Source organism: Varroa jacobsoni, unplaced genomic scaffold (assembly GCF_002532875.2).
Source record: "Varroa jacobsoni isolate VJ856 unplaced genomic scaffold, vjacob_1.0 scaffold_771, whole genome shotgun sequence".
Classification (NCBI taxonomy): domain Eukaryota; kingdom Metazoa; phylum Arthropoda; class Arachnida; order Mesostigmata; family Varroidae; genus Varroa; species Varroa jacobsoni.
The window spans coordinates 63,682-75,949 of record NW_019213673.1 but is presented as its reverse complement, the minus strand read 5'-3'; the positions used below and the strand labels follow the sequence as shown (position 1 = coordinate 75,949).

Sequence of the window (12,268 nt, the reverse complement as noted above, 5' to 3'; positions counted from 1 at the left end):
CGCTATTAATACTTACAGTGTTTACTTTCTGCAAAATAGTTGTAAAAAAATAGTAGTAAAAACCTGGGATCTACTTTTGTGTGCAAGTTCTATAGACGATTTAATTGTCTACGAACTTCCGTCGGCACAGCTTTTAATTAAGAATTTAAATGCAACCACTCTGTTAAAAGCTACAAACCTACTAAAACATATAAAATAACGTTACTGTCTGTCAGTACCATAATGAATCTTTCATCCATATCAATCCGATCTGTTTCTTTTTATGTGTGAGTGAATTCATGAACTAAGATTGTAGATATTTAAATAACTACGATATGTACTTCACGTCGCTTAAATCATTGCTACGCCTTCACGTATTTTAGCGAGTTTAGACCTACAAGCTTCGTGTTTAGGGTCTCAGTCATATCATTACTGTACACTTAAGGTAACTTTCTATTTTAAGCCAATGGCACATATTATTGATCCTTTCTAAGGAAACGTAAAATCCCAGCGAATGTACTCATGGTGTCAGGCTTTAAAAGTATGTTGAACGTTTCCAACATCTGAGCAGACATGTAAGGCCCAATATTAAAGGGTAGCCGCAATCCCGTCAATTCAGATATAGCGCTGACATACAGGATACTCGAACGAGATTCGTCTATTGAAACGAAAACAGTCCTGAAGAGGGACCTAGTTTCAGGGGGAGCTGTTTTTCGGCAACTTTCTCTCTTACTCTTTCTTTCCCGAACCAATTTTTTTCACAAATACTGATTAATACGCACACACACACACATTCGCGTGTTCGCTTTCGTCGGCGCCTCTTCTATTCCCCCTGGTAACTTACACAGTAACTTTAACCGCAATCCTTCAATTAACAAAAAGCTTCTTCGATACAGCTAATTATACGTAGTTCAACATTTTTTGCAATGAAAGGCTTCCTCCTCATTTGATTTGTTTTATTCTTTAAACAGATCTCATCCAACATTTTGTTCTGCCCCTGGGTCCTTGAACAGGCACTGTGTATTGGATAATACCCCATAATTTCCCATCATCTAAGCCGGATTACAAAATACAGCACAATGCTCTTTCAGCCCGTGATTTATTATGGTAACTAATCTAACTGATAGCCATTTAGTCTGATCGCTGCTGATCAATGAAAATTAGACTCAGCCCTCTCTTTTTGGACGCATCAACGAACAACGATATTCCTAGAATGACCTAGAGCTCAATATAGAGTTGAGGCCTAGCGCATATTTACCCGCGTGCTGTCATGTCAAGGATTGTGTAGACCAGTTCTTGGTTAGCTTTGCCGAGAGTGACCGGGAGTTGCGTTGTATCAGACGACAGCTGAGGGACTCATTAGGGGGTTTTCCTTTGCTATTGTTATATAGTTATTTTTCTTGCTAATGTAACTATCGTCTAGCCTATTGCTGCTACTGTTGCTGTGAGCCATAAGCTTTTCGAATATCTGCAGTTTTTATGTTATTGAAATCATTATATAGTAGTCTTTGGCAAATGGTATAGTTATAGTTGTTTTGTTATTCGGTGCTCTTCAACTCCTATCATACACTCAACGTTGAGTGACGTCTACCTAGCTGATTGTATCTTGTTGGCTATGTTAATTTTTAACTCGATCATCGAGATATTCTGGTGTTGGTAGGTGCATTTTCCTCGGGAGATTCTCTTTTTAGACGAGTTGGTCGAGTTCGGGCTTCCTCGTTGCCTCTTGCGTAGCCATTTTGTGGTACTTAGTCGGATTTAATTGCTCAGTTTGACGCGTCCGCCGAGAATGACTGGATCGATAAAAGCCGGAAACGGAAAAAAACAAGCTGACGTTAGTCGATAATTAATTTTTTCAACGGAGATCACAAAACTAAATTCAAGTAAATATATAAGTGATGTTTTCAACGACATTAAGAACACACAATGCTCCCACCGCGAAACTGAGAAAACGATAGGTGATTTATAAAGCCGGATTGAAGACGACCAATTTTCACAGGTATATTTTTAAACGCGCACAATAGAAAATAACATATGTTTGTAACTCACGGAAACACTGGACACCGCATACTATTGACACTTATGCATCATGCGATCGCTTCAGGGTACAAAACTGAACTTTTGAGCCGTGGTACTTATATACTATATCGATATTAGCATTTTAAGGTCACTAGCGAGGACATATAAAGCCCAGTTATCGTAATGGTACTATTTAAATGAATTTAATCCTCTAGTTACTGAACGCCTATCTACACGCGCTTTTATATTTCACATGTCATCGCTTGCCCAGATTTATCCATAACCGTCCATCAGTCGTTTAGTAAGTGGTACTGTTAGTAGTAGTTATCGTGTTATAAAAACAACGTTATTATGGTTCCAACTCGTTTTTTTGCGTTTTCGTTTGCGATTTACATACACGGAAGCAAATGATGGAAGGAATACCAAATAATAAAAAAAGACGCACATAGATGTGCCTTCAATATTTTTCTATCGCGTTTAGCCATTAACAGTAAATAAATGCTTAATGAATCTGAGTATAAGATAGGCACGTTTTGTTGAAGGCTCACCGTAAATAACGTAAGCTGTAAGGCTGTCAGTGCGCTTGATTTTAGTAAGCCGACGGTTTGGGTAACCCTAGTAATGGTCTTGTATTTATGTTTGGAGATATAGAAATACGGCTTTTCTCTGAACCTACGCAGCGAATATTTATATGCATTAATAACTTTGTTTTTTATAGTAGACGAACCTAAGATTCGAATTAAGTATAGCATTTCCTAGTTGTCAATAAGTCGAAGTAGGGGACGTTTGAACCGTTGATTCAGGACATCCAAGAAACAGTCCACTCACTTAACTTATAGACTCTTATACCTATTTTGTGATATTTACCATGATATGCGGGTTCTATTTACAAGGTACAAATACATAATGCAATGGATGCAGTGATCACAACCTTGGGTCAACTTCCACATAGTAACGTATATATTGATATAAACCTCTTGAAAGGAGTTCGAACCCAAACTCGTTTTAGTATTTTTTTTTTTTTGTTTCAACAATGCTGTTGTGGTGTATTTGAAAGATACAGATGACGGTGAAGTCGTCGTGATGAAAAATGATTGCCATCCGCATCTTTTATTACGGATTGCTTGAAAACAGGGAGGCTATAAGATCGATCTGGGATAATCCTGGCTTTTCGTCACCTCATAAAGCACGTATTCATCTATGTGTAACCGTTGTCACCTGAATCACATTACGTCAACCATGAAGGCATACTGTCTGACCATTTCAACAGGGCCCAATTTCATAAGATCTTGTTTCATAGAAAGGGTCTTTTCATTCTTAGGAGCAATTTGCTTCACGTAGCTTCGCACCGGCCGCTCCTTGTGTCGGCACGTTCAAAATAAGCCTATTCACGCATTTTACGCAAGCCCCTCTATCGATTTATAGAATAATCCAACGCTGAGTGCTAAGCCTCAATATATTAGCGCAAAAAAAAGATGCCACTTTGTGAAGCCACTGAATAAAATCCGTCTGAAATTACTGGTTAGGTATGAAGATACATACGGGTATGAAATAAGGGTGCTCTCATGAAAAACTAAATTTACTTACTCCTTGTATCATATACGCGAAAATCTATATTCAAATTTAAAACGTTTTATAGTGCTACTACGCATAATTACTAACATATATAATCTTTATTATTGGGGACGAAATGGGATTAAAAATACATGGCATTACCTCGTCGTTACGGTGTATTAGGTGTCTGCAATAAAACCTCGAGAAATAAATCATCTGTTGCGAAAAGACTGTACAACTTACTTCATAAGGAATCCGGCTCCAATAATGGAAATGATTATGCCAAGCAGCAGAACAATGATGAGTGCAATCTTAGCGAGTCCGGGGTAGCTAAGAACCCTATGCAAGAAGGCAACGATGCCAGGCCCAGCCTCCACATACTGCGAACGCAATACAATAGAGGGCCAGTGTTACCCAATCACATCGAATGAATGCATGTAGTCAAAAAAGAACGGTGAGTCTTTAGACATTAAAACTGAAGCTAATAAACATCAAAATATGCACAAATTTGATTGTTTTTTCAAAAATTAAAAAAAAAATATTGCTCAGATGACTTAATCATCCCTATTTTCTAAACTAGCGATAGTGGACCGATGCGGTTACTTTTGTGCTGTTTTTTTGAATAGTTCAGGTACTTACCAGTTCTTGCCAAAATAATGGCATGAGCAGCTCTGGAAGCTTTTCACCGTCCCTGGGAAAAAAAATCATAGTTATTTCTAAAGCAAAAAAAAAAAAAAGAGATACAGTTAAAAGTTTATAGCATTGTAGATCTTAGCTGTAATTATTTAGCTTTGGTTTTTGAATTTTCAACCAAAGTCGATCATCTTTATATTTATGGAGAAAGTAAAAAGCGTTTTCATACACCATGTGTTATTAAACAATTTATTACTTTAACGATCGTCGCGCAATCAGTTGATCCTTGTTTAGTCATTGAACGAACTGGCAAAGGCTACAACGTCGCTCCCTTGACCAGCAATATATTACAAGATGCAGTTTCTCTCTGCCAATTTTTCTAGAACAAAATTTGGTATTTATATTATTTCTTATTTATAATTGTGATCAACAATGATCCAGAACTGCCTAGATGCGTAGAACTATTTTTGTCAAGTCAAGGCGGACCATCAAATAACAAAAAAAATCTCCATTCAATCAGTTTCAGCCTTATATACATCTGTGGAATTATGTTAATATTTATGCGAACACAGGAAGGATGTGGGAGAGAAACGTATCCATGTGAAACTGAATTATCCAACACATTTTTACCTTTAGAAATTTGTTGCCGCAATTTTTTCCTTCTCTCCACTGGAACAAACGTGCATCGTGGCTTAATTCATTAAATTTTCCAGGGATATTCACTGACTAGGTGAACCTAGGCTTTCCCTTCTTACCAATGACAAATGCTGAGTGCAGACAATTTTCCACTTGATAAAAAGATCGATAGGAAGCGCTCATTATGGAACTGAAATTGCTTTGCTTAACAGGTAGCGTTTAAATGTATTTTCGTAGCCCTAGGAAAAACGCATCTTTTTCATTTGCTTATCAACATTACACAAGCAGACGACAGCCTGTTCTTTACAAAGGATGAATCCTGCCGATTTAACACCAATTACCTGCACTCTATTTTTAAACAAAATATTCAAGCTCCACCTTTTTACCCATTTTCGTGGAGCCTATAGGGCTCATCAATCCTTCTCACTAGAAGACCTACCTGTTTCGGGCTTTTTTCGCATATACTGATAACACCCTTCTTCTGTCCGCTTCTAAAGTGTCTCCTTTAAATTACAAGCATCAGCAAATAAATGTGCCCTTTGTGATCGTTGGCAACTGGCTTGCGGCTCATTTCTTTGAAACCAATTACCGACAGTCAATGGCAACACTCCTGTCGACGCTACACTGGTCAGCCAAAGTCTTCTCTGGAGAATAGCTGATTGCGTCGATAGTTTCACACACATAGATAAAGGTGCTCGGAGACTGTTTTGACTACAAGTTGATCTGGCAAGGTCAGATGGATCAAGCGCTGAAGATGCTAACACTAGCGAACGCTAAGTTTTTTAAAATGTGTTCTTCGTAAAAAGAATATACAATATTCTCTTTTGGCATTTCTTGCGTACCGTGCTCACTGTGATGAGTTTGAGCCACGGTACCTTTTCTCTCCTACCCCAACTTTTGTAATGCCCCAAGTTGTTTCAATTAGAGGTATTGCAGAACAAAGCCGTTTATCGGGGCTGTACCGCGGCGTCTCATCTATTCGGTCGGTCATTTATAACAGATATAGAGTGCTTATTATGCATCTTAAATAATAAGCGGACACCTGCCGCAGCTGTTACAGGACAACCTTCGAGGTCTGCGGACTCGTCACAGCCATCTCTTTTACCTATCACTTAGTTATTCCTACTGCCGAGAAGAGCCGCACGAAACCGGTCTTGGTTCGTAACAAGCTTGCATGCGCAATTAACCACGGCTAGAACTGTGAATTAGCTATAACTATGCCAAACAATAAATTTGAGGGCAGTTTGCTCTTAGGTAATTCACCGAACAGGGCGAGGCAAAACCACTGTATGCGTATTATTAATCGCCGTCACGGTCAATCGAAAAAGCCTCTGGTTGCCATTAATTCCAGTCTCGTCGTACAACAAGGTTTGTTACATCGTTTGACACATCATATAGCGAAAAACTTCAATTAAAATAGCGGTATTTATAATAGCCACCAATCTTACTATGGTACTGACGTGTATGTACATTAACGGCTAATCGAAATAGTTTTTACGCAACTTGAACCTTGGTTTAGCACCAGCATATTATAAACTAGTAACGGTAGATGAATCTACGGACTATACGTACAGGCAGTCGAGCTGAGTTACACGGAAATTGGCCTGAAGCCTGCCGCGGACCGTTACAGTCATGCCGGTCATCTGTGAACAGAAAAATTGTAACCATCGCTTTTCTTCTAGCAAAGCCTCACTTCCATTGATGATGAGCGCATAATAATAACTATGGATAATAAGTCTGATGACGAGCTACACGCCTAACGCCAACTTCACACGAGCAATATTAAACTTGGCAAGGTATTGACAAGGAAACGTCAGCTTTTTCAGATAAAAATGTAGCTAACTAACTAACTAACTAACTTAAAAATGTGAACGCTTACAGGTTCATGATCCATGATAAATGTATGTCGTTCAGGGTCGGCGTTCATTCCTATGACTTTCTCTGAAAAGGACGGGTCGGCGTGCATGAAATGTGGCATTGAGAGTAGAATTGGAGCACCTTGCTTGCACGGTCCTGCTTCAGCCACACCTGTATAATATAAAGCAGACCCCAATGAGAAAAACTTGCACTTCGAAGCTTACCTGCCAAAAGACCCAATGTGAGTAATTTTTCAAAGGTACTATTTATTTGTTTAGGTTTCCTCGGTATAAAACAAGCGAAAAATGAATTTTCAGGTGAAACGCTGTACGTCTATTCTAGGACACTGCCTATGCTGCATAGGTGAGAAGTTGTCTATTATTAAAGCAACTTATTTAAATAAAGAAGGTTGGACTATTGTCCGTAAGTTGAGGAAACGATTGAGGAAAAACGTATTAATTGTTCAATTCACTATTCTTCCATCAAGGAAACTTGCCTGGAAAAAACTGCGTGCCACACCTGATAGTAACTCTCCCACTATTCTAAATAAACCGTTATACTTGTTAGTACCGTACTCATTTTGGCCATTTCTGTTTTTTGGCTGCAACAGTATCCGCTGGTAAGTTCTACCTATTCGTATTCGTTTTCGTTTCTAATTCAATAAACATTGTACTATTCGATGGTGACTGAATGGTAACATGCGCAGACCCTTTTACTTACCAGACGGCTCCCTATATATCTCATCATAGCAAGCATTTGCTGGTTCAGCCTCGCGATTATAAAAATTCTCCTTTCCAAGGATGAAACGACGCAGCCGGATCCCATTGGTATTAACATCTTTCTCATAGCGAATTGTTACCGGACGGCACATATCGGGAATATAGACTTTTTGCTCATTGGACTCATTCATCGGCGGTCGCAGGTACCCGACTGTGTAAAGAATATACCGATTACTAGTGAACGTTCGCAGGTGTTTCGCTTTAGCTACATAAATTTTGCCTATGACAAGTGCTGGTAATGAACGCGAGAAATCAGAGATCAGGATCAAAATCGGCAGGCTCAAAAGACTCGGCTCGCTTGTGTAAAGCGAAAAGGAATTAGGCGACGGGTTTCGATTATACGTAGAAAATGACACATTATTATTATTATTATTTCGGTTATAAACGATATGATAGCTAGATGCTGTTTTAGCTGTTACTAGAATAGTGTACCTTTTTTCAGGCATTTTAATAATACGAGAAACTATTAGATGTTCTGATTGAAAAAGGACGCCAACACTCTCTAGGGCTATTTACAATAAGAAATGCATGTAAGAAATCAAAAGCATAAGGATGTTTGCTCACAGGTTCCGTCAACGATGTTGCATGTGGTATTTTCGATGTTCGGCCACATGGAAAGCACGCTGCAATAACAAACGATCGTTAATAACTTGTAGTGTTTTTAGCCGTGTAGAAAAATTCAGTGTTTTACTTGTAACCTGCGTAACCCTAACGGCAAAGGAACGGTTGGCATAGATATATCACGGAGGTTCACGCCACAACGGTTCACGTAAACGTTTCGTCTAGCTTTCTTGGCGTGGACTGAGCATTTAACCATGAACATCTAACCAACCTTGCCTCTAAGGCCAGAACTTAGATCATAACTGGATGCTTGCCTGCTTGCTTCCACAACTTTCCGATAAACATAAACAATAAGTTCATATGACTCCTTACGAGTAACGACGACAGCAAATAGATAGATAGATAGATTTAGTTTCCACGTTTTTATCTGTGCGTAGATTACCTTCCTGCTTTGGATGTGGATATATGTTCTTCTGTTAGAAAAACTCAAACATCAAAATGTATTTTCTCAAAAAGTAAACTCACTGTTTGTGGTTAATGGAGTAAATGCGATTGAGATCCATGACTCCCGTTCCGCCAGTGAACATGTTGAATGTCGTTGGATCATGTTTCTGTGAAAACGAAAATAGTTACAACGAGCGACATGTTATGCATGGCATAGAACAGTTGACCGACGCAACGATTGCAAACGCGGACACGCATCGGCCTAATTTGGATTGTTGTATCAATCATGATTGCAATAGGAAATCATTGAAAGATTCATGTGATGACAATAACGAGCTCTTTCGATTTTCAAGATAATAAAACAGATTGATTTCAGGATATAACTAGTACATAATTATTTTAAACAAGAATTAACACTCACGTCAACACCGAATCCAAACTTTCCTTTTTTGTTATCCTTGGAGTTGAGCGCAAAAATTGCCTCCAGAAAACCTTCCTTTATCTTTGACAGTGCTACTAAGTTGTTGTACACTCCGTCGTAAGTTAGCTCAGCAACGGAATAGTTTGCAGTCAGTTGCTGATCTGCAATTGCGGCTTTAATAATCGGATCCACCGCTAGTCGGGCGAAGTAGCCTAAAGGCTTGAGTCTCTGAAGGGCCGACTGCAGAAATCCGTAAATACGCACAAGGTGAAACATGACGAAAACCTTTAGGTCTGTGCTATAATCTATCGATATATCTACTTATCTGAATAGTGACTGACTGCTCGGACCGGTGATATTTGATCAAAAGTAGGCACTGCTGTCGTGCATTTAAGAAGCACGTTTACAGTGGCATTGCCGTAGCCTCCTTTTAAAGTTAACGGTTACGACCAATCGCCGATGAATAGCTATTTTCTCGGCATAAAATAGTTTTGTCACTGGTTGTAACCCATCAGAATTGTAAATAGAAATTTCGTTTTGCTCTAACGTTACTCGCCAAAACCTCCTTCTTGAGCCGTTGCGACAAGCTGTAAGCCACGCCAGAGCTACAGTTAATTAAAACTAATACAATTTCTGTTCCAGTCCACTTTAACAATATCCTTCTTCGAACTGGACTATTCTATGATGCGGAAAAATCTGCCTACCATATATCAAACAGTAGATGTACACCTGTTTTTATGTCCTCGTTCCTTTTCTACCCCATTTCCCAGGTTCATTAATATGCGATGGGCGTGGATTGCGAGACTTTGCTAAAAGGTAGGTTTACGATGCGTACGTCGGGGGTATCAATCGCCGTCAAGTGAATGCTGTTGTCAAGATCATGCATTTTCCTAACTATGGTTGTTTTAGTGGCATGGGAAGGCGATAGCAGGCCTTATTTTCTCCACCTGTGTCAACGTGCGATGTATTATTCTAATTTACATAAAAGTAAGCTCAATTGCGACAAGTTACGCCGTCGTATATAACTGTCCCGGACAGGAAAGCCGTCCAATCAGAAGAACAAGCTCAAAGGGCTTCCGTACGAAGGTCGTGGGTCAAGTCAGGGTAGAGGCGTGATCGAAACCTATTTGTAATAATCGACATTATGTCGAAAGTTCTTTGCTTTAATCGAGCTCTGTTTAAATGTAAGCTACGACGTTTAGCTTCTATTTTGTGCAATCAGTATGACGTACTTGTTCTATCGAATTGATTACGTACTCAGTCAGCGCATGCCTAATAGTGTTACTTGGTGATTAGAAAACGTGCCTGTAACAGCCTGCTAGTAGATGAATTAAGGCTAACTTTCAACTTACCATGACAGGAACGTTAATCATTGTTATACGTGTGGTATTCGGGAGAACGGAATTTTCCGCGTCAAACTCAAACTCCCGGTGTTCTTCAAATGTTACTGTTTTATTATCGAGAAATTCGATATTTATTTTCTTCAGGATGGTTCTGAAATTCGTAGTAATTACGTCAGAGATTGTTACACGTTTATTTCTAATGTATCCGTTATCGCCGGCACAGGTACGATTTGTGGGAACGAAGTTAGTTACATTACCATCACCTAATCATCGTACAGCATTTTACCATTGGTTGAAAAAAAAAAAAATCATCCACAAATTTGGGTGCAATAAGAATATGCTGTTATATTTAGTTAGTGGACGTATTTAGTTTAGTTTAATGAAAAAAAAAAATAGTCGTCGTCTTTGAAAGGACGGGTTTTCGACATCTGAACTGTCTCATAGATATCTATTCAGTGCATCTAGATAGCGTTGACTTACTTATACCAGAAAGGTCCGACTTCTTGCAGAATGGGTTGTGTACCCTGCACAAACTCTTTGGGATTGGTGAGATTGAAAAAGTACCAGGCTGTTTTTGTATCCAAATGGTCGGAAACGTCTCGCCATATGGGAAAGCCTTGAGCTGTCGACGACAAGACAACCTTTCTACTGAGGATAAATTGAAACGTTGCCGTGAAGTTGGTAAGTACCGCCGCCCCCAACACAACTAAGAATGCACCAACGACGACGCAGATCACCCCTAATAATGAAAGGAAAACGCAGTCCTGCTGTTAATGCTAAGACAGTTCGACCAATTGAGATTTGGTTGTAGCTGGCTAGCCTAAATAACTTAGATGCCGTTATATATATATATATATATACTGCACCTAGTTTCCAGCTCGTAATATGAAGCATTATAATCAAACTTGCTCAAGAAATTAACACGAGCCAAAAAAAGCTCAGATTAATTTCCGTGCGAACATCAACTAACTAACTAACTAACTAATTAACCCTAATTTCACTCGGCCGATACTGTAAAAATTATAGTATAGTTTCAATGTATCTTTGAATTGTAATTAGAAGGACAAAAGAACCTTACAATATACTTAAAGAGAACTTTTTCGATTTTTAAGATAATAATATAGAGATTATATGGTATTGAAATATACATTTGTGTAAGTCTAATTTTGCTAAATTCGTATTTTCTCTTCACCGAAGAGCGTCGACCATTTAAATGCCCGTCAGAGTCAGTTGATTTCATAACGGGATTTATGGTAACATGTAATAGAGGTTACGTGTTAGGGGCCGAAAAACGATAGACACCCCAAATGACACAGAGCGCTGCGTCAACTCGATATATAATCAAGATGAAATAATGTATTGTAATGATTTATTTTATTAAGGAGTATGACATGGAAATAAGGTAGGATTACAGACATGCCAGGTTCCGGCCTAATTGAGGTACAATAGAAAGGCCTTCTTCTAGGCTACCTATCAGCCAATATTCTACTTTGTTATACGCAGCGTTGTCAAAGATGGAAATGCTTGCTTTCCTCCGAAACCAGTACATTCGATAGGAAGTTCCTCGATGGAAAATGCATCGATGTAGTCTATTTATGAGTTTATGGGATCGTATCATAGTAACGACCTTCTAACGGTGGTAGATGCGCCTTTGCTTTGAGTGTATGTAGCAATATCTTGCGTACCAAGTTACCACTTACTCCGTATTCATTCGTTCATTTATCTTGTAGCGCTTATTTATTCATTGTCGGAATGAAGTCTTGTCATTTTGAAAATGGACCATGTATGAGCTCTTTTATATACGATATATTTAATATCTATTATCCTGGTGTTATTACTTAGATTTGAGTGTAATTCTTACGGTATACTGTTTTAATTACTGTAAAATGACTTTAATTATTGTAACTTAGACGGAAGTTTACCTGTGTAAGCCTTCTTGGCAACTAAATCATACTTTTGATTAATTAATTCTATGTATTTAAAGCGGTGCGGAGGTCAGAAAATGTGTATTTGGTTGTATTGTAGTAGAGTTTATATATATA

The 12,268-nt window shown here is 38.7% G+C and overlaps 1 protein-coding gene across 8 annotated transcripts in view; it reads right to left on the bottom strand.

Annotated features, from left to right (window-relative positions):
- Positions 1 to 920: 920 nt before the first annotated feature.
- LOC111263500 (scavenger receptor class B member 1) overlaps positions 921 to 12,268 on the bottom strand; it is a 58,658-nt gene continuing 47,310 nt past the window's right edge. For all 8 annotated transcript variants that reach the window (XM_022838613.2, XM_022838614.2, XM_022838617.2 and 5 more), the window contains exons 3-13: positions 10,707 to 10,965; positions 10,236 to 10,377; positions 8,884 to 9,123; positions 8,544 to 8,629; positions 8,022 to 8,080; positions 7,399 to 7,608; positions 6,701 to 6,849; positions 6,394 to 6,464; positions 4,192 to 4,243; positions 3,796 to 3,932; positions 921 to 1,772 (exon numbers count right to left, since the gene is read on the bottom strand). In XM_022838613.2, coding sequence (XP_022694348.1) covers positions 1,667 to 1,772; positions 3,796 to 3,932; positions 4,192 to 4,243; positions 6,394 to 6,464; positions 6,701 to 6,849; positions 7,399 to 7,608; positions 8,022 to 8,080; positions 8,544 to 8,629; positions 8,884 to 9,123; positions 10,236 to 10,377; positions 10,707 to 10,965 — 1,511 coding nt within the window. In that variant the 3' untranslated portion in view covers positions 921 to 1,666. The remainder of the gene's footprint in view (positions 1,773 to 3,795; positions 3,933 to 4,191; positions 4,244 to 6,393; positions 6,465 to 6,700; positions 6,850 to 7,398; positions 7,609 to 8,021; positions 8,081 to 8,543; positions 8,630 to 8,883; positions 9,124 to 10,235; positions 10,378 to 10,706; positions 10,966 to 12,268) is intronic.